This window comes from Sorex fumeus, unplaced genomic scaffold (genome assembly GCF_029834395.1).
Source record: "Sorex fumeus unplaced genomic scaffold, SorFum_2.1 ptg000128l, whole genome shotgun sequence".
Classification (NCBI taxonomy): domain Eukaryota; kingdom Metazoa; phylum Chordata; class Mammalia; order Eulipotyphla; family Soricidae; genus Sorex; species Sorex fumeus.
The window spans coordinates 15,113,695-15,136,919 of NW_026606185.1; the positions used below are offsets into that span (position 1 = coordinate 15,113,695).

General features: G+C 41.2%; 1 protein-coding gene across 1 annotated transcript in view; it reads right to left on the reverse strand.

Annotated features, from left to right (window-relative positions):
- The window catches only part of VAPA (VAMP associated protein A), a 44,460-nt gene extending 21,607 nt beyond the window's left edge, over positions 1 to 22,853 (reverse strand). Inside the window, exons 1-4 of the mRNA XM_056138025.1 lie at positions 22,543 to 22,853; positions 5,088 to 5,240; positions 1,695 to 1,798; positions 1,271 to 1,351 (exon numbers count right to left, since the gene is read on the reverse strand). Coding sequence (XP_055994000.1) covers positions 1,271 to 1,351; positions 1,695 to 1,798; positions 5,088 to 5,240; positions 22,543 to 22,621 — 417 coding nt within the window. The 5' untranslated portion in view covers positions 22,622 to 22,853. The remainder of the gene's footprint in view (positions 1 to 1,270; positions 1,352 to 1,694; positions 1,799 to 5,087; positions 5,241 to 22,542) is intronic.
- Positions 22,854 to 23,225: the final 372 nt, after the last annotated feature.

The window sequence follows — 23,225 nt, forward strand, 5'->3', positions numbered from 1 at the left end:
AGACTTTATTGTTACTGTGTCTGGCATATCGAATACGTCACGGGGAGCTTGCCAGGCTCTGCCGTGCGGGCGAGATACTCTCAGTAGCTTGCCGGGCTCTCTGAGAGGGGCGGAGGAATCGAACTCGGGTCGGCCATGTTGGCTGCGTGCAAGGCAGACGCCCTACCCGCTGTGCTATCGCTCCAGCCCTTTTAAGACATTAAAATATATAATATACAATGTGGTCAACATCTAAGTGGCGTAAGATATATTTTCATTTTAACTTATCCTGAGTGAACAACTGAGCACATATATTTTAATCGGCAAGGTTCTTTTTTTTCCTTTTTTTTGGGGGGGAGGGAATTTTGGGATCACACCGGCAATGTTCGGGGGTTAGTTCTGGCTCTGCATCCAGGAATCACTCCTATGGGATGCGGGAGACCAAACCCAGGTCAGCTCTGTGCAAGACTCTGGCCCTGGCAAGGTTATTTTTTAATAAAGGCTAGATCAAGAAATTTATGACAGATTGTGACAAGTAATCTAATTTAGCCATACTATTTTATGTTGAGATAAAAAAAAATTAACCTATTGAGAAATCAGATTTAAATTTGCATTTCAGAAAGGAGAAAGGAAAAATGACCAGAACCCATTCTATACACTGAGTCAATTTCTCAAAAATAAGAGAGGTGCCTCTCAGTCCATTCCCAAATTATGGCTGCCTCCTGCTAATCAAAAAGCAACATGAAAATTACTTAGTTACTAATGAATATAATTAGGCAACATTTTAGCCCAAATCAAGAGACTACTAAGCAAAATACTTGGGAATATCTGCTTGTCTGCAGAAATGAAATCTTTTCCCTTTTTTTGTTTTTTTGTGGTGCCAGGGATTGAACCTAGGTCTCACACATGAGTGTCATGAACTTTACCAGTCACAGTCCCAATCCTATAAAATAAATCTTATCCCTAGACTACTCTTACTAGTGACTAAAAAAGCAGTTTCTGTGCTATTTGATTGATTTGATATACATATGTCTCAGTCTGAAAGCTAAAGTGATTTAAGTGGCAGAAATTTGGTAGAATCAAATTCTCCATCATGGTACTTGAATTAAACTTTTTTCTTCAATGAACAAAACGCTAAAAATTTTTAAAGCATGCTTTTAAAAATTGAACAGAAGTTTTAGAAAGTGATAGAAAACACCACACTCTCTACAAATGCCGATATTAAAAGTGAATTAATCTCACAGTAACTGGGAGCTGTAAGTTTCCAATTTCCTTAAAGTTTCCTACTTACCAATTTATCGTTTTCACTGGGCAGTTCAAAAACACATCTCAATTTAGAATCCATTAATTCATCAGGTTTTGCCTCTTTCCACTAAAACAAACAAAACCCAAACATGAGACACAAGAAGCATGATCCTGGAAACAGGTTATCTCAGCGGACAACTGAAGAATCACAGTAACTGCACTCAGATCAGGGGGGCACTACAGCCACAATCTACCAGCCATTAACAGAAACATGGAATATTTAGAATTCATAAAACTTTCCTCTTAATAGCAGTAGATCTAAATCATTTCTAAAGTAACATTTTTCAAAATCCTTTAAGATCTGTAATAGACACTTATTTTTTAATTTTAATAATTAGGTTTCTCAAATGAGAACTAAACAGCTTAAATCACATTCCCCAAAATATACTCTGTTCAACTTCTATACTTACCACAGCTTCCATATCTGTAATGTTTGGTGGAGCAAAAATTGTCTGTACCATAAACTTGTGTTTACTCTTTTCGTTGGGATCATAGTCAAAAGGCTGAAGCATTACTAAATAAGAAAAAACAAAAGATCACATTGTCTTCTGTGTTTATATGCTCTTATTCCTATTACCTCATTCACTAATTTGCAAAATAAAGAAAACCAGGAAGGGTTTAAGAAACAAAACATTGGAGAATTTACATCAAGGATCCAGTATCAACTTTATGGTTTCCCTTTTTTTCCCCTTCTGGTTTTCTGACTTTCTGATCTATCATTAACTTCTAATAACACAGAAAATAAAGACTATAAAATATAACTCTGGTTTGTCCCCTTAAGTGTGAGGAAATCTTCACAACTTTGTCAAATATTAGCTATTATAATGCCTATAAACCTGGATTATACTGTCTTTTCAAACTAATTATATAAAATGTTTCTATAGTTTTAGATAAACCTGTCACTGTCACTGTCCACCCGTTGTTCGTCGATTTACTCAAGCAGGCCCAGTAACGTCTCCACTGTGACACTTGTTGTTACTGTGTTTGGCATTTCGAATACGTCACGGGTAGCTTGCCAGGCTCTCCGAGAGGGGTGGAGGAATCGAACTCGGGTTGGCCATGTTGCCTGTGTGCAAGGCAAATGCCCTACATGCTGTGCTATCGCTCCAGCTCTAGTTACTAATAAAATTATAAAATGATATTGAGCTAATATTGTCATAACAGCTCTTAAAATTAGTTAACAAGTATTTAAAGGAGAAAAAGCTAAGCAACAGAGTTTTAATAGACATTTAACTTAGACATTAAACTCTGGATTTTCTAAGAGTTTCAGTAGCCATTTATTTAGGAAGAGTTTACTACTGAGGAGAGCGGACTTCAAGGATCTGATTGCGCGCTTTACATGCAGAAGGCCTAGGTCTCGTTGCCCCCTCTCCCCACCCCGTCAACCCCAAAGCACAGAAGCAGGAATAGTCTCTCCGTGCCACCAGGTGTGGTCCCAAAGCAACCTCTTCAAAAAGAGAAGCATTTGTCAATTTTTTAAAACTGATTCCAACAAAGTATACTAAGAAATCGCCTCACAATTTCCAAAATTCTGTTAATACCCTGATAGTTATATTCAATTTTTTTCTGACACTTATGATTTTCAATACCCTATAAAGGTTTTTAAGAGGTTACAAGTGGAAAGTCATGTTAAATTATATAAATCTAGTAAGAAGTCGTAAGAAATAAACTGGCAATTACACAAAATATATGTAAAAGAAATAATTTCCCTAATATTAGTATTATTCCTAAGATCTCTAAGATATACAGACACACTTAAGCATAAATACTTTTTTTTTTTTTTACTTTCTGGGTCACACCTGGCAATGTTCAGCAGGTACTCCTGGCTCTGCACTTAGGAATTACTCGGGGGAAGGAGGGGCGCGCATATTTGATACCAGGAATCTAACCTGGGTTTGGCAGCATGCAAGGTAAATACTCTCCCTGCTGTACTATCACCCTGGCCCCAACCATAAGCACTTTAAAAAAGACATGCAACTAAATAAATAGTTTTACATTATGTTCATTAACTTCACAGCTTTGAAAAAAATTCTCATGGTTTAATACACTAAAAACAACAACAACAAAAAAAGAATACGGAGGATAAATGTCAGGATTCACAAAGCATTAAAGATTTCCATTAGCCCCCGTCACTTAGTAATCACTAGGTACTAAAGCAAAACCTTAAAACATGGTAACAATTAACTGTGTGTGTATATAAATTAAAAAAGCAAATCCACAAACCTAAGTGGCAAAAATAAAGAGGAGGGTAATAATCGGCATGCTAGTCAATCACAAAAAAACTGATGACGTACACAGTAATTCTGAGTGACTGGTTATATGGAGAGGCACTACTTTAAAAATTAGAACAAGCAAGTTCTAATTAAAGTAGATGAATCTGGGGGTATGATGTATAAATAGTAACCAGTCAATCTAGAGTTTTTAAAGTCTGGTGCTCAATACAAATGTGGGATAGAGTGCTTATTAAAGTATACTTTAGACTTCAGCAGTCTACAATCCTTTAAAAAATTCTGATTAATTTTACAGATCCCTACAGATATGACAATAACTACATAAAAAACTATTTTAGCCATGTGGGTACAAATAATTCTAACATCTTCCTATTTAACAGGGCTTAAAGATTTATAAAGCAACTTTCAGAATGCATGGACTCACTACTTAATTATACTTCAACATCCAGAATGCATGTACTCAACTGGTTTATCATGTTTCACATGTCTTTCCCATGAACTGTCAACTTAAACAGAAAGCATTCTATCCGGGTCACCAAACTAGGAGTTTTCAGTTCAATCTTTTTCTTGAGGATTTGGTGTTGTGTATACTCCAACTTCTGGTCTGTCTGTCCTTGGCTGCCAGGTTCCACCCCCAATGGGACATTCTAGACTCACAGTCATTGTATAATTTGTTATTTTGTTGTGAGACTGAAAACCAAATGCCTGATCAAGATTATTTTTATAAAACAGACATTTTAGCTGTACTTCAGAATCACCCAGGCCTGATGGTGTTTTGTTTTTTTCCCCCTTAAACATATTTATCTCCAGGTACACCAAGAAACTACTGCTCCCACATTGCAAGCACACTCTGAGAGAAGACAATGACTGCTGGGTTACAAGTAAACGCAAATGCTCTTTAAAGGAAGTGTGAGAGTCTCCCTTTAGATCAATTATTTTACTTTCTTCCTAGTATTACTCACTAGATTACCTGATAACAGTTATGGAGTACTGTCTTGGGAAGCCTGAGAAGAAAAGGAATGGTTTACAGAGGAATTAACTATGGCTACAGCATGAATTCTATGGCAAGAGTAGGCAGTCCATACACTAAAGGAGGCAAACCTATTCTTTAGACTACAAAGAAATAAAAGTTTTCAAATATACTGTTGGTATTTACAAGAAAGGCTCAATTTTATACACCAGGAAAAAAGAGGCTTGTACATTTTTAAGCAAAAATTTTATAATGCAAACCATATAAATATGGTGGTAACAGACCTGAATGAAAACATGAATCACCACAATAATGTAATACTTCAAAAAGAAGGGCACAGAATATCGTTATAGAAGGACATAAAAACTGTAACAATCCCACCACTGCTTAAAAATTTAAAACATACACTTCACCATAGAAAGGACCGAGAACTTCTGAGTTTGCAGATAGTAAGATAATAGGACATCTTTAAAAATAAAACCAAAACTTAAGAAAATGATTACTTTCCTTCAAAATAAAGTTCTATTGATTTAAAACAAAACAATCACAAATAACACTTCAAATTATGTAAAAATGCACAGAACACAGAATATGATTGCTACCTGAAACGGTCACAGTTGACCCTGGTTCAATAATTCCACTGTTGGGCCTCACACAGTACCGACGAGGTGCTGTAGTCTTCACTTTGAAACATACTTTTCTATCCGATGGATTTCGCAATTTAAGATTTGTAGTGACTACATCTGTGAAGGGGCCTGTCAAGTTTAAAAGCCAAAACCAGAAAGAAGAAAAAGTCAGATTCACAGACACACAAGACAGCATAATTCAAAACTGCACATAACCTCCAATTTTATTTAAAGCATATAATGAGGTTTATATACTAAGTATGATAAATGAGTGAGCTCTTTCCCAGGTGTGAATTTCTATGAATTTCATTTTCTTCTTCATTCCGTACCCTATTTCACCAAGAATTTCCATGTATTATTTTCTATCAAAAGCATACTGAAAATTCCAATTTGTAAACTAGGCCATAATGTCTGTTTCTGAAGCAACACCTGGTGATGTTAAGGGAGACAGGACATGGGGTGCTGGGGACTGAATCCTGGTTGGCTGCAGGCAAGGCAAGCACCCAACCCAGCTATTCTATCTCTTCAGACCCCACAATGTAGTAACATTACTGTAAGATCCATGTTTTCCTATGGTCTACAAACCAGCACCAATCTTCAAATTTATTTTACAACTGTAAAAAAGTCGAATCCGAAGAAAATACACCCAATGAAAATCATGTTCTTGCCTCCCCTCATATTCATTCATTTCTTCACTAACAAAGTAGGTGTTTCTATTATGAAACTTGTCAAATAATCTCCTCAGTGGTTTTCAACCATCAGCTCACTCGCCAGAGACAGCTTTAAAACCCCTGCTCTAAATGCAAAATTGTTAAGGTCCAGTTATATTGTTCCAGAGAGGAAGAAAAGAAACAGATGACCCAAACTTGACTTACAGAAGTATACACTTTCTACAATAAGACTTCAGCAGTATACAATCCTTAAAAAAATTCAAGCCATAGGGGAGGGAAACTGGGACCATTGGTGGTAGGAAAAGTACACTGGTGAACAGACAGGTGTTGGAACATTGTATGACTGAAATCCAATCATGAACAACTTTGCAAATGTGTATGTCACTGTGATTCAATTAAAAATAATGGAAAAATTTTTTAAAAATTAAAAATTAAATTCAAGCCAGTATAAACTCAATTTTATTAAGGGATGAAAAATCGCATCCACTTTTGCTCTTGGCAAACCATAAGAGCATAACACAGATTAATCCAGGTCAAAAAGGGCTAGAGGGGCCAGAACAATAGTACAGCAGGTAGAACTTGCACAGAGCCAAAAACTGGTTTGATCTCTGGCATCCCATATGGCCCCCTGAGCACCGCCCGGAGTAATTCCTGAGTGCAGAGCCAGGAGTCACCCTGAGCATCACCAGGTGTGACCCAAAAAGGGCTAGAGATAGATGGTAAAGGCCGTAAGATGCCTGCCTGTCAGCCCCTCATGCATGGACCCTGGTACAAACCCATCACTGCATGATCCCATCATCCCTGCCAGCCTCTCCCTCCTCCACCACCACCACCACCATCACCACCACCACCACCACGTCACAGATATTAGCCTTATGTGACCTAAACCATAATGGCATTGTTTAAAGAAAACTAAAATGGTTACAATGATTTTCTTTTAAAAAAAAAAAAAGAATTGAAAGTAAACAACTAGGAATCCAAGACAAATTCTGCTGCCATACCCGATTGTGCTCAAGGGACCATATGTCGTGCCTGCCATGTACATAAGTCGGCCAAATGCAAGGATGACGTCTTAAACTTTGTGCCAACACTATGCCCAGATTTCACTTAGCTGTCTCAAAGTACAGGAATTACCACTGAGTATAAAAATGTCTAGTACTGTTTCAACTACACATTTAAACATTAGCAGCAAACATGGATTTCAAATAAATATATCTGGTGACTCCACCAAATAGAGTACATGTGTGAGGGCCCAAAGTACACATCTGATGCCCCCAAACAGCAAAATAAATTATAAAATGAAGATGCAGAGATAGAAATTTATCTGTGCTAGGGATAATTTAGCGATAATAGGACACATGTGCACGTGAGTCCTAGATTTAACATCAAAACCACAGAAAGTAACGAATTAGGAACACTTTAGGGGAACCTCCCAAGCAGTGCCCAGAAAATCCAAGAGCCTCCCAGACAAACGAGCCACGCAGCCAGTGCAATGCCCAAGAATGCAGAGATACTCAGGCCCTGTATTGTAATAGCCATCTGAGTCACCCTAGAGGGGCTGGGAGTCCAGGGCTCTATCTAGCCTGTATGCAAAGGCCCTGCAGAGCTGCACCTGGAAATGATATTTGGGAGACGTCTAGCCAGTAACCAGACTTGGGTTAGCTATACACCGTTTATCTCAGGAACACTATACACTGTCTCAGAAACATCAAGAGCAAAAGCAAAGATTTCATACACAAAATTTTTATGGGATTGAGGGTGAGTTTGGGAGATTAAATGGGGAAGTGGTCATGTTTATCACTGTTACAATTCTGCATCTTTGACCAATAAAAAAAATTGCTGCTTCTTCCCCATTTAACCACGAACTCCTGGTTTATGTAATTTTGACAAGCAGGTTGTCTTCAATTCAAGCAGGAATTTCTTCAAGCAGGAGAAATTCACATTTGGAATTAGGAAAAGACTAAACAGTTATCTTTCGGCAGGCTACTGGAAATTTCCAACTCTCTGGCTGATCAAAGACTGCATTTACATTTTGAAGTTCTGAGGTTGGAAGTGTTCTAGGCATGAGCAAAATGTAATCACTGAGGTAAGAATTTAGCGTTCATAAAACAGATTAAAACTGATGTCCGATTCAGGACCCGGTTAATAGCCATCTTGTTACCAGGATGGCGTCAACAAGAGGCTGGAATTTTATATCGGTGGGGTTATTGCACACCATTCCTATATTTAAAAAAAAGGACAAAGGGACTTTTTTAATTCCCTAAAAAGAAAGGTTTTGCAACTTTTCTGCCTTTAAAAAAAAATTGTCATTCCACATCACGACACCTGAGCCTGCTGGTTAAAAATACGATGAAATCTTACCTTTACAGCTATTATATGTATACTCAATAGAGACAATATATAACATTACATACACACACATACATATATACGAGAAGTTAATTTACTGAAAGCACTACAGCTCTATCACAAATCCAAGGAATACAGCACCTGACGTATCTGTGTTTTGCATTATGAATGCCATTGCGGGGGAAGGAGAACAATTCTACAATGGACCCATAGAATGGACCCATCTTACGAAGTTTTATCTTCTACTGCAAACAATTTTTTAAAAACTCTTCCTGAAACTCCTATCGATGAAACTCCAAAATTGATCTATTGTGTAAAACTAGAAAAATGTGTATTTTCTTCCATATTTTAAAAGATGAGTTTCTGGGGTTATGAAGATAACTGGAGTCGGGACACTAGCTGGAATACTGGGGTGGGTGGCTCTAGTGACTCCCATACCAAGTATCTCTGAGACTGGACCCAGGTCCCTTAATCACTTTTTGGGAGTCCCCCTCTCCAAACACACAAAGAAACATGAATTTACCAGTACATTACAGTGAATCATTCTGTAACATAGCAATACCACTCATAATACAGTCCATGAAATCTCCACTACAACCCATCTTTCAAAAGCTGATACTTGTAGGTAGATACCTACATGAACACTATACATGCAGTTTTTTTTACCCTCATTTCAAATATTTTAAGAAAACCAGCCAGCACTATTCAAAATCTAAACTCAATTGTCCTAAGTGTTAAAAGGATCTGGTATAGACCAAACATGATTGTCACCCATTGCCTCTTTTGCAAACCACAACACCCAATAGGAGAGAGAGAACAAAAGGGAATGCCCTGCCACAGAGGCAGGGTGGGATGGGGAATGGGAGGGTGGGAGGAATACTGGGATCCGTGGTGGTGGGAAATGGGCACTGGTGGAGGGATGGGTATTTGATCATTGTATAATTGAAACCCAAGCACAAAAATTTGTAAGTCTACAACTGTACCTCATGGTGTCTCACTAATAAAAATTAAAAATAAAAACAAAAACAAAAAATAATTCCCCCACCTCAAAAATCCATGCACTCTAAATTGTGGGATAGCATTGAAATCAGTGATATGCTTTTCCAAAATGCTAATGCTTTCCAAGATGGTAAAATTCTTGTAATTCTGGAAAACATAGTGAATATTGAAGAACTGAAAAGAGGGGGGGGGGGGAAGGACTTGGTATAAAAACTGCAAGCATAAAGCCAGGTATAAAGGATGCAAGCACCAAAACTGAGATATACTAACCGTGAACACTTATTTCAACTACAAAAAAGTCGTGCAAGCACTGTAGCCAGGAGCTGACCCCCTGCAGCAACCATGAGTGGAAGCACCACAACAAAAAAGCATTCAAACCAAGTGTATGAACCCCTGGTAATCACAACACAGGGAAGAAAAGGGACAGGGAGAGAGAGAATAAAGGGTAATCATGGAAAGATCAGAGTTCACTCTGGAGAGAACGGGAACAAGCAGAGCTTCTGGAATGCTGGCCAAGATCTATTTGTAGTGCTAAGCAATGATTACATGGTATTTACTTTCTGATAATGTCCTAAACTGTACATATTTTTTCTTTATGTAAAACAATGAAAGTTTTCATTTCAGAAAAATGAATCCTTGGTCAGGGAGGTAGCTCAACAATAGAGCATTTGCCTTGCAATAAGATCCTAGGTTCAATGTACTTATTAATACAACCTAAGCAAAAACTGCCGGGTCAGGGAATTGTTCTGAAGGCTGAATCATGTGCTTTAGTTTAATCACTGAGAGCAACCAAGAACCTCACCAGTAGTCCCAGTATTCCCCGCCAGCACTGCTGGGTAAGCCTTCTCCAACAGAGACCAAAGAGTAAAAAGTATTTTTGATGCGGAAAATGAACATTTAAAGTTTATGTAGGAAAAAAAAGAAAAAATATTTTTACATATTAGGGTTGAGTTTAACCTTTACAATTATTAAGGGCTGGAGCGATAGCACAGTGGTAGGGCGTTTGCCTTGCACGCAGCCAACACGGCCGACCCGAGTTTGATTCCTCCGACCCTCTCGGAGAGCCCGGCAAGCTACTGAGTAACTCCGCCACCTGGCAGAGCCTGGCAAGCAACCCGTGATGTACAACAAAGTCTCCAATGGAAACGTTACTGGGCCCGCTCGAGCAAATCAATGAACGGGAGGATAGTGACAGTGACAAGGTTCACTTTAAGATAATAATGAAGTCACAAGTCACAGGCTGCGCTCTCTCTCCTGCCCTGTACCTTACATTTTTTTAAGAGTGCTTCTGTAAACCTTTCATTGCTTTTTATTTAATTTTCCCCCTCCCCACTACTGTTGCTATTGTTGGTCAGTGATCAAATAATTGGTTGCGGTGTGTCCAGAGAGTCACTTGTTACATCACCTTGTTAAAGAAGCACAAAGGCAAGACCAATTATACTCAATACTGTAAGCTAGTGCCAGGATTTGACTAAGGACCTACATATCCAAGGCAAGAGCTCCACCACTTAGCTAACATCTCCCACCCAGTATACTCATCCTTAAATACCTCAGCATACACAGCAATTTGAGTTCAATGATTGCTTACTGAAAAGAGAATCTTATTTTTAATTCAAACAAGCAGTAAAATACAGCAGAGAGCATCTCAGAAATAGGTAAGGCAGGCCTCTGGGGTGCAACTTAAATGCAATGCAAGCCCAGGAGACACAGTAGTAGGCTACTTGATTTTCATGTATGAAGCTGGGATCGAGTTCCTGTACCACCAAAGAATAAAGAAACAAATCGAAGCAAGTAATACAAACCAGAACATGTTCATAGCTGAGCAGCCCGGAACACCTGTTGAATCAGGTTGTGAGTTCAATTCCCAATGCTGGCTGGCCATGATCCCCTGACCACACCACAGCCAGGTCTGTGTATGCACCACACAAAACGGTACTAGCCCCAAGTAGCACAGCAATAGGAAGATGTACAGCACCTCAATGAAAGAGTGCAACCAACAGCAAGCACACATTATGTACCACAAGGAAGGGAGCACAACTCTCACCAAGCAACAAAGTTCAGCAAGTGAAAGATCTCAACAACGCGGACAGTGGATGACAGTGGAGGTGTAAGGAAAGAACAAGGAACAGGCACTGTGCATGAACACTCTTGAAATGATACCCAAGACTTCCTAGAAGACAAGCATCCATGGGATCGCAAGCATTTTTGCATATATTCCAAGTCAAGCCACTGGAGACTCTTTAAGTCTTTTCCAGCATGAGTGAAGAGTCAGCAGATACTGAAGAAGACAATGTATGTCTCCCTGCTGCTGGGAAGGCTTTCCTACTGCAACAATAAAACACGGTCTTCCTTTTAATGCCTTAACAAGAACACATCTACCTACCCTATGGTGAGATAATTCAATCCTAAACTATTCATAGCCTTGACGATTTTTGTATAAAAATACCTGAATTATTTTTGGGGCTAGGGGCTTAGGGGCTACTCCTGGCTGTGTTCAGGGCACCTTATGTGGTGCCAGATTAAAACCAGGATCTGTCACACGCAAGGCAATTGCCATTCCTCCCATCCTCTCCAGCCCTGTATCTTAAATTTTTTTTAAAAGGAGTACTTTTTCAAACTACACCTGGCTGTAGTAGGGACTACTTCCACCTTGGTGCTTGGGCAACACTCCATGAGGTGCCGGGGATTGAACCCATAACTCCAGCATGCAAAGCATTCACTCCAGTCCATCTGAGTTCTCTTCAGCCCCACAAGCCTATTTTGGGGGATTTGGGGAAGGTTTATTCCTGGCAGGAGTCAAGGCACATGCTCAGTGTTCAGAACCACTTCTGGTGTTCGGGGGGCTACATACAGTTCCAGTGATCAAACCAGGGGTGCATTGCATGCAAGGCACCGAGGCACTGGCCTCAGCCCCTGTAGTATCTTTCCATCCCCTCTCCAAACTTTTGATGCAAAGGTTGCTACCCTAATGTACATGATCCTGGTTACTTAAAACAAGGAAGAATTGCCTTCATACAATTGTTACTGTTACATTTTCAGGTAGAAATTACCTGTCCTCCCACTGCATTACCTTCTAAAGATATGTATATAAGTTATTTGAAATACGTGCATTCAAGATTAAGTATTAAATGTGCATGCTATTTAATTGAATACCTTTATTAAAGTCAGCGCTCCATTATCCAGGCTAGAGGAAATGAGAAATTCTGGAAGAGAAGCTGGAATCAACAGTTTTGCACCATTCATAACTATAACTCTGCTAGATCAGAGGGACTTTTAACACCATGCATGTGCATGTATATTAGCTTGATTATTGAGGAATTCATAGTGGCACCAGTATACAATACCAAGCAATAAATCTTCCCTTAGGAAACTAAAGACTTGGGTTTTTAGAACAGAAAATAAACCCAAACTGAAAACACACTGTATAGAAAGGTACCCTATGCCTTTAAATTTGAGGGCATTAACTCCATGTCAGAGAATTCACATATTAAAGTTAAAAGTGTGGCGCCGGAGGTATAGTACAGTACTATAGTTCAGATATAGTACAGTCACAGCTATATTACACTTGCTTGCCTTGCAAGTGGCCAGTCTGGGTTCAATTTCCAGCATCCTTTACAGTACCCTGAGCATCACCAGGATTAAATCCTGACTTCACAGTCAAGAGTAATCCCTGGGCACTGCTGGGTATGGCCAAAAACAACAAAACAAAACAAAAAAGTAACAGTCCACCAGTATATATGTGTTGTATGAACATAAGTCAGAAAGGGTTGCTAAAACACAGTCAGAAACTTGTCAAATCATACTGCAAACTGAAACTCAAGTCCTCTCATGTCTAAAATTTTTTAACTAACATTTCATTTTTAAAAACAGCAACTAAACTTAGAGACTTAACCCTGGATTTTCCTTTGGGGGAAGCACTACTTGGCAGTGCTCAAGGACTCCCCCCAGCATGCTTAAGAAACACGCTGTGCTGGTGGTTCAATCTGGGTTTCCCATTTACAAAGCATGTATTCCACCCCTTTCTACTCAGCTTTATTAACCTGAAATTGTTTTTTCACTTTTACAAAACCTGACACATGCAAACAAGTGTTCTATTGCTGAGCTCTATCCCCAATCCCATAATCCTAAAATCTCAATACAGCACCAAACCTTCATGGTGACCAGTTACCCAAAAGAAATCACTAAGTAAAACAAATGCACCCAGCTTGCTAGAGTAAAGCAGTTAGGCAAACTACTTTATTAATACTTGAATAATCATATTTTCAGTTATTAACACAAGTTGCCATGGATATTTACGAAAATATCTACTGGTATTCTACGCAAGCTCCAGATACTGGTCAAATTTACTATCAAATATCAGAACTATAAAATATTTTCTCTCAAAAGTCCAATCTTACTTAAACAACGCATTTTTTTTATGGAAAAAAAAACCACAGCAAATGATCAGAGATATGAAGAGCCTTGCATAAGAGATCCAGGTTCAACAATGGGGAACAGCCACTGGCCTCACCACCAGCCCCCCCCCCAGCAAAAAAAAAAAAATACACACTCATTAGGAGTTTACTGTCAAGATTAAACAACCTCAAAGACATCGGAAGTAACTAATTCCTGGGATCACAAGAAAGGTCTTTTCAGGGTTGAAGAAACAGCTCAGCACCGCATATGGTCCCCAAACCTCATCTGGAGTGATCCCTAAGCAGAGTTAGGAGTGAGTTAGGTGAGTCGCCCTCCCCCCAAGAATGATCTTTCTCAACTAGTTGCTTCTGCTTATACATGATTATTTCTGAGCCTGTAAGGCCTTCAAAGTTTAAAGCAAGGTTGCCAATCTTACTTGGTCTACCACCCCCTTTACCAGGCAGAGAAAAAAGTTACTAAGCACTCCTTTCCCCTGCCAGAAGCCAGCCAGCTTTAAAGGAACAAAAGCCCAAGTTGCACCACAGGCTACTACTGCTACTGGCAGCCATTGCCACCCCCACCCCCCACCTTTGGAAGGATGAGCACCTGCCTTGCCAGCAATAAAGTGATTAAGTTCAGATTCCTCCCGACAACAGTGCTGGTTAATGAAAACATGATCCTATAAACTTACAAAGAGATACATATTAGTAACCATTAGTACCTAATAGTAATTAATAGTTATCTATTAGTTACTTAAAAATTACCTGTGATCCCTAACTTACCTATAGTTATCCATAAATTACCTGAGTTACAGTAGGATCGCTGCTACACCTGTGAGTCTTGGTGAGTTATCACTGAGTTACCTATAATTTACATGTGAGTTAAGTACACCTTTCAGGACTACCTGGCAACTCTTTTATGTATTCTAGGACGGTGAAAGATTGCAATAATTTATAATACAATAAATTGTAATAATAATTGTAATCAAATGCTTGATTGCATTGGATCATATCAATTATATCAAGAACTCTACTGGACAATGACCAAGTCTCTGTAAACAGTTCAATGCACACTAAATAAAAGAGGTATCCAGAGGTACTGTTTAAGATTGAGAAGACTCGAAAGCATAACAAATGTAAAGCATAGGCTAAACAAGCAGAAGTACAATTAGGTAAATTTTAACAGACTAAACGCAAGATATATTTTTCAAAATTATAAGTGGCAAAAAAAAGACATATAAGTGGCTTTACTAAGTAAAGTGATATCATGAGTATGTAAAAATGTCCTTTTATAAACTAGAACTACAAGCTCAATAGACTTAAAATGTTCTAATCACAATGTTTAAAAATAAAAAATAAACAAGTTTGTCAAACATGCTAATTGTCATTAAACTTAAGGACATAAAATTATTCAATATAAAACATACCACTTTATATTATGGTATACTACATAATATAGTCTTTTCTATACAAGTTTTTGTTTTAAACTGTATTATCATAAATCATATTCCAGATGTAATAAATCCAGTAAAGACACAGTATTTCACACCCTTACATTTCAACTTCAAAACAATTTTTTTTTCTCCTAGAAGAAAAGCAAGAGTCATATTATACTATCTCCTCCTAAAAGATTCACTACGGGGCTGGAACAATAGCACAGCAGGTAGGGAGCTTGCCCTGCACACAGCCAAACCAGATTTGATCCCAGGCAGCCCAAATGGTCCCCAGAGCCAGCCAAGAGTGATCTGGGTGCAGAGAAGAGTAAAGCCTTGGGGATAGGAGGGTGTGGCCCAAGAACAAAATAAATACATAAATAAAATTCACTTTTTCTCAGCCTGGTAAAGGGGGTGGTGATTCACTCACAGTCTAGGAAAGAGAGAGGGAAGGCACAGTGGGTAGAGCGTTTGCCTTGCATGAAGCCGACCCAGGTTCGATTCCCAGTATCCCATATGGTCCCCCTGAGCACCAACAGGAGTAATTCCTGAGTGCATTAACCAGGAGTAACCCCTGTGTGTCGCCAGGTGTGTCCCAAAAAGGAAAAAAAAGAAAAGAGAGGAAAGCATTAAAAAGAAAATCAGCATATCTCTGAAAAGGAAAATAGAAGTACACTTAATAATACTCTGTACAGACGAACTCTGCAAACAAAACTACTAACACTAACAATCACAAAACACTGAAAAACTGAAATCAAGTGCCCCACTAGTTTAATATATATTTTTTTCCATTTCACAGGAAAATCATTGAAAAAAAAAAAACTGTTACATATGTCCAAAACCTTTAGGGTTAGAGTAACACCAAATCACCTAGACTTAAGGGGCAGAAAGAGTTCAAGGGGTGAGCTCAGGTTTTATATGCAGAAAGCCTGAATTCAATTCCCAGCACCACATGGTCCCCTGAACACCTTGGGGAGCATGGTGTGGCCCCCAAAACAAGCAATCACCTCATTCCCTTCACAAATGGAAAAGGAAGAAGACAAATTTATCTGGTACTCAACAAATACTCTATTAACCCTTCTCTGGAACCACAATTACCTCCAAAGGCAGCTGAAAATTCCTACTGAAAGAGCCACCGATTTTATGGTAATTTAGAGAGAAGGTATCCAAGACTTTCTTATGAATGCAATTAACTCCTGACTCAGTGCTCATTCATGACTCAGTACTCAGAGATCATTCCTGGCAGGGCTCAGAGAATCTTATGGAAGTGCAGGAAACTGAACCCAGATCAGCTGCCTGCAAAGCAAGCACCTTACCCATTGTAAATCTCTCAGGTCCAAAGCAATCAATGTTTATGAGATGATCATTTCATGCCTTATCTTGCTACTATGGATATGAAAATAAAACCTGATGTATTCTCAATAATTGATAATATAGGTTGGAAGAGAAAATATATAAATACCACATAATACTAAGTACTGTTATTATAACTACAAACTTAATAATGGCACACAGAGGCAGTGACAAACTTGTAATATGAGAACCAAATACTACAAGAGAGTGATACTTTAACAGGAGCCTTCCTATCAAATAGAAAAGATATTTTCAATAGAAAATGTACAAAGTTTTGCAAAAGTTAAGACTTGAAATTTTTTCATACAGTCAAAGCTAAAGGTTGAAAAGAGATGAAGAAGCAGACGAGAGATTCACAAACTTATTTGGCCTCTTGCTCCCAGAGCTGTTTTGGAGGAAAGGAATTTACCTTCTTTAAACAGAAAATGCCCAAAATTGCACAGAAGGCTGCTGCCCCCACCCACTCCCTGCATTATTTCAAGGGCCCCCCGTGAGAGCAGTTATACTGAAAAGGGTGTGCAATGACGGAGCTGGAATCTTTCAAGTGCATACTGGGAAAACCCTCAAAGTCTTTTTCTCACTCTGATTTTTGGGCCACACCCTTCGGCAGATTGGAGCTGGGAGTACTTGGAGAGTTGGGGAGCCACCATGCAGTGACCAGGATCATACCCAGTACAGAGGACAGGGTGCTTGCTTTGCATGAAGCTGATCCAAGCTCGATCCAGGCACCGAGTAAGATCCCTGAACACCCTGAACAGCACCAGGAGTGAGCAGAGCCGGGAGTTAAGACTTGAGCACCCCTGAATGTGGCCCAAAACCAAACAACCCCCCCAAAAAAACAAAATAAATAAATAAATAGATCAGGCCTCCATATGGCATGCTAGCCCCGTGAGCTATCTCTCCTACTCTATTTTTTCCATTTTGGTTGTGCTTCTAAGATTCTTTAAATAAGGTAACTACAATAACACATTTGCATTTTTCTAAAAAAGGTTAGTACTGACAGCAATGTGGAAAACAGACTGAAAAGACAGGGACACCAGAGAACAGGAGACTAATCTGCTGACTAGAAATTACCTCTAGTAAAGAAATTATTCAAAGTCCACACCTCTTGCTGAGGAATGTCTAACCAAATGTCTATTTATCAACACCTCAGCAGTGTCCTAGGCGAGCCTGAAAACATCCAACAGATCAAAAGTCTACCACTGCTTTCCATACTGCCAAGTAAAATGCATTTTGGCCCTCACCTAGACATCCAAAATGTCTTCATTCAATGCATTTTAACACTACTGCTCCTTCATTAGGGAAGGCAGAAAATCTAAGTCATGTGAAATACTTCCACTTCTCCTTCAGTGGACACATCTAATAGACCCACCAAGTCTTTCCTTTTCATCTTCTCCAATACCATTCCCTCAGCCCAGACTGCAGCAACTGTGCGATTTCAATTTCCCTTCTAACCTTACTCTGCACTGCTACCAAAAAATCACATTTTTAAGAGGACACAAATATGGTATCACTCCATTTCCTCTACCTCTAACATTTCCCCTACTCATAATCCCTCAGTAGATTCAGATTTTTATTACAAAAAAAAAAAAACTCCTAACTTGATTTACTAAACCAGCTCCCACTATAACTCTTTCAGACTCTTAAATGTTTCATGTTCCCTCCTGCCTGGATGAGTGGCCCCTACTATGTTTTCTTTTTCACCTATTTAACTTCTACTCATTATTGGAAAATCGTAGTCCACTTGTGACAAAGGTATTTTCTTACCGAATCAAAGTACCCTATCTCTCTTCATATCTACCTTTCCCTCTTCAAATTATCAGATTAATGTCCATCCATGAAAATGAAAATTGTTTTACTCAAAAGTGATTAAGTGTAGAGGGGATAAAAAGATAGTACAGAGGGTAGAGCTTTTGCCTTGCACATGGGTCAACCATGTTAAAACCCCAGCCCCCCCCCCAGAAGGTATCACAAGCCCCACCAGGAGTAAGAGTCACATGTGGCAGGGAAGGAAGAAAGGATGGGTAATAATACTTTGTTTTCAGCAACAATTCAGATCTTTTAGTGTATAAATGAATTAAAACAAAATCTGATTCAGAAGCAGAGATGCATTAAAGGGAATAGATTTAAGAAGTATCTCTAGGATATAAAAATACAGATTTTTATTACTTGACATGAAAAGTATTTTTGATATGAATAAACACAATGCGACTAACCAACCTTAAATATGGGACTGGAGAATAATGGAGGCGTTTGATCCTTGGCACCACCTGGCCGCAAGCATTGCTAGTGTAACCCCCATATTCTTGGGTTCTAGCACTTAATTCTAGTCTGAGCAGGAAATGGCATGGCCCCTGGGGCAGAGGGGTGGGGTGGGGTCCCAAATTTCTTTTTTCTTTTTGGGTCACACCCAGTGATGCACAGGGGTTACTCCTGGCTTTGCACTCAGGAATTACTCCAGGAGGTGCTCAGGGGACCATATGAGATGCTGGGAATCGAACCTGGGTCAGCTGCATGCAAGGCAAACACCCTACCCGCTGTGCTATTGCTCCAGCCCCAAAATAATTTTTAATACAGAAAGAGTAGAAACAGGTCTGGGTAAGGAAAAAGTAGAACTGGGTAAGGAAAAAGTTTATCAAGTGTAATGACAACAAGGAATAATCAAATCCAGACACTGTCACTGTCCTCCCATTGTTCACTGATTTGCTCCAACCGCCCAGTACTGTCTCCATTTTGAGACATTGTTACTGTGTTTGGGACATTGTTACTGTGTTTGGCATATTGAGAACCAATAATAATCTGTGTATGTTGAGACTGCATGTGCAGAGGACAAAGAAAGTGTCAAAGGACAGAAAAATGACTCAATGGGCAGAGCACATGCTTTATATATGCAGGAGGCCCAGTGTTTGATCCCTGGCACCACCAGGTCTGACACCCAAAGCACAAGGGGAGGAACAGCACTGCCAGGTACAGCCCAAAACAGGAAGGAAAGGAGGGAGGAAGGGCAGGGGAGGACAAGAAAATAAAGGGAGCAAAAAAAGAAAATTTAAACACAAATGAGTGATGAAAAAAATTAAGTTTTTTTAAAAAGAGGCAGGAAAAAACTGGAAATGATCGATGCAACTGAAAAATCAGTAATTATCAGTAATAAGCCCAGAGAGGGAGGACTAGAGCTGACAAGCAAGGAGGCTAGCGATGGCTCCATGGCAGAGTACATGTCTTGCATATACAAGGCCCCAGGTTCAATCCCTGGCACAAACAAAAACTAAAAGCAAAGGGCTAGAGAGATAGTAGGGAGTAAGGCAACACCACCACGCGGAGCCAGCCCTGGTTAGATCCTGACACTGCAAAGGCTCCGTGGGCAAGGCCAAGAGTGTAGTTCTACACACAACCAGGTGTGGTCCAATCCCCCAACCCCACACACATGCCCCAAAAAAGTGGAAAAAGCAGGAACATGGAAATGAAGTTTTCATTTCCACAAAGAAAATGACAGGGAGTAGAGAGTCATAAACTTAAAGAACTTTGGTTATCTGTTTTTAGAATGATTTTGTCGTGTTTTTAAGTTAAAAGGAAGAAGCCATTGGTGAAAACTTGAGAGGAAAACTTATCTGATGGGAACTTAGTCTAAGAATGACTCATAAGTGATTCTACCTTAACCAGCGAAAGCAGTAGAATAAACAAGCCTGGCTATGAGAATGGCTTTTCTTCCTCAGAGAAGCATGGATATGTGAAGATGAACAGGTGTTACAAGAGAAACCACCACATCATAAAAGGGTTTGTATGTAATATTCAAAGCATAATAATTTTATCCAGTGGGCAACCAAAACCTACTTGAAAGCTTTTAAGAGATGGAATAATAAATGACATCTACATCCTGGAGGTATAGGGAAGCAATCACTCAAGAGTTTAATGGAGTTACAGTGAAAGAGGTCTAGATCTAAAACACCCAAAACTGAGCAAAATATCTCCAAGATTAGCAACAGGAATATTCTACAGCCTCAGTTGGGCTTGTAAGTGATATATCACAAGTCAGTTGGTCCCTCAAAAAGCTTAATTCAATTTACTGTTGACTATTATGAACCACTTTCAACACAAAGGTTTAAGTCTTCTAACTTTCCTCCAAAACCAGTAATCAGTGGAAAAGATTGTAATGGATCAAATAAAGGAAAAACTATTTATGGATAAAAATGCCTTTCACATATACACTAATACCAAATCTGAAATTTGATTGATAGGTTAGAATACTATCAGGATTTAAACAACAGAACTTGGAAATACATCTATCTTTTTCTAAACTAGTTCAACAAGAACTACTTCAGAGTAAAAACTGTTCTCCAAAACTGTATGAAATGCTGATAATTCACGTTGTACTCCAAGGACAGAGCTATACACCTGGTTGTATACACAGGGCTGGAGTACTCTGCACGGAGCAAGTCACCAAGAACTGCAGGGAGCAACCCCTAGGCACCACCAGGCTGGGCTGAACAAAAAAATTATAGGTGCTTCAGGGCAAATCAAACCTAATGAATTTTTAGAGAAGCAATGTGAGCATTGCAGAACTCAGGTTGCTAACTAACAGAGGTCTTGTTCAATCAAGGCACCACATGGTCCCCCCAAAATAACTAAACAAGAAGCAGGGGATGATTCTAACTGAGTACCCTAGGTGTTGAACTCTGCATATGAAGATTTCCATCAAACTAGCTTTGACTTAACATTCAAGAAGAAAAGATTCAAATGTGTGAGGGGGCAGAGTTCGGCAAGTACCTCACTGCAGATCTGCGTGAGCCCTGGCAGGAGCCGGTAAGAATCCAAATGACAGTAAATGCTGCCCCGAATTCACCCTAGTCCTCCCTCCAGTTCTTCCCGTTACTCGTCTTTAAGAATCACACAACAAAACCAGGATATTTAGACTTAAATCGTACATTTTCTCGTAACAATGTGTGTGTAAACAATCGATCCCTTGCCCAACCTCTCCTTCCCCTATTAAAAAAACAAGCTTCCTCCTAAAAGTTTGGGGGCTGGGAGGATATAATAGGGGCTTCTTTTTACAGTTGTTTGCTGTTCCATGATTTTTCTGTCTCACTCATTAGCCTTGGGGTTCAAGAAAAAAATGAAGACGTAACACATTTTATTGCTTGGTTACCTGCTTTTCCCAAAAAATATACACTCGATCTTTCTCCACCTTTCTTAGCACTGAATACCCAAATCTAAACTGACTGATACCTGTTGAGTGAATCACTCAGTTTTCCTTTAGTGAAAAACAGGAGTGGTATTTTATTTAGTGACTTTGCCAAATTTATGACTCAACTGAATGTAAGTGCCTATATACATCGCAAACATTTTTTCAAAATCAATGTTTAAAGATGGCATCGTATCAAAAAAACTGTAATGGGAATTTTCACTTCCATCAGTAACACAAGAACCTTATCTATAACTCATATCTGTAATTCTTCAATACCTAAGTAAAACGTATAGAAAAGACGCCGTGTGAGGTGCAATCGCTCTCCCACTACTACTAATCTCTTAACTATGGCAACATTACGATTTCCCTAGGGACTCTGGACACTTTGTTGTCGCCTAATCCTGTATTTAGAGGGTTCTGCCCTCACGGCAATGCCCACACGCTTATTCAGTAGCGAACATTTCCTTTGTAAACTGTCAAAAAACAAACAAAAATCAAACGAAATACTTTCTAAAAAAAAAAAAAACCACACATCACAAAGGTAGTGAATTGCCCTGAGTAATGGCTCCTGACTCGGAATTTTAGAACCCCTATTTTCCCTGTACAATCCTGGGAAATCACGCATCGTGAATCTGCTACAGTGACCCGCACTCCGCGACCGTCCGCGCCTCTCCGCGGTCACGTTAAACCCCAAGCGCCGCCTAACCGCGCCGGCTTACCCTCTGCTCCATCTCTCCCCGGAGCGGCGCGGGGCCCAGCCGCCGCAGAGCCAGGGGCGACCCTGCCCTCCGCGGGGCCCCGCACACGGCCGCGCCGCCCCGCGCCCCCCGGCCCCGGCCCCGGCCCCCGCGCCCCCCGCCCGCCGCGGAGACGCCTCGCTCGCGCCGCCCTCCCGCGCCGGCCGACACCGCCCGGCGGCCCCGGGGCCAAGGACAGGCGCGGGCGCGGCGGCCGGGCGCCGGGAGGAGCCGCAAGATGGCGGCGGGCGCGGGCGGGCGGGCGGCACCGCGGGGGCGCCGGGCGCCGACCCCCCACACCCCCCGGCCCTACCTTTGAACTTGAGGTCTGTGGGCGGGTCGAGGACCAGGATCTGCTCGTGCTTCGCCATGGCCCCGGAGGCGGACGCCATCGCAGGCAGCGCAGAGCGGGGGCGCGCCCGCGGCGGGTCCCGGCTGGAGGCGGCGCCGGCTCGGCCGACTCAGGGCTCGGTTCCCGCTCCCGCAGCCGCGCCTGTCGCTCTGCGCCGGGCCGCCGGCCGCCCGCTGGCTCCGCAGCTCCGGCCTCACAACTGCCTCAACCCCACGCCAGCCGCCGCGGCCACGCGCACTGCGATCCTCGGCGCCCACGTGACGGCCGCTGCGCGCCTGCGTGCGCGCCCCCGCGGGAGCCCGCGCTCAGACCGCCCCGCGCCCGCCGGGCCGTCCCTGCGCCTGCGCCTGCGCCTGCGCCTGCGCCTGTGCTTGCGCCTGCGCGCGACCGTGCGCTCGGCCCGCCCCGCACCCGTGGGCCCGCCTCTGCGCCTGCGCGCGACCCCACGCTAGCCCCGCCCTCTTCTCGGGAGCCCCGCCCTCCGACCGTCCGTCCCGCTCCGCCGCGGTCTGCGCCTGCGCGCGACCACTACGCCGCCTCCGCCTCTGGAGCCGGCTGTCAAGGGAGCGGGTGTGGACGGGGGCGGAGCTAAACTCCGTGGGCCCGACGCGGTGCGCAGGGGAGCGCGCGCCCGGGTCACGCTT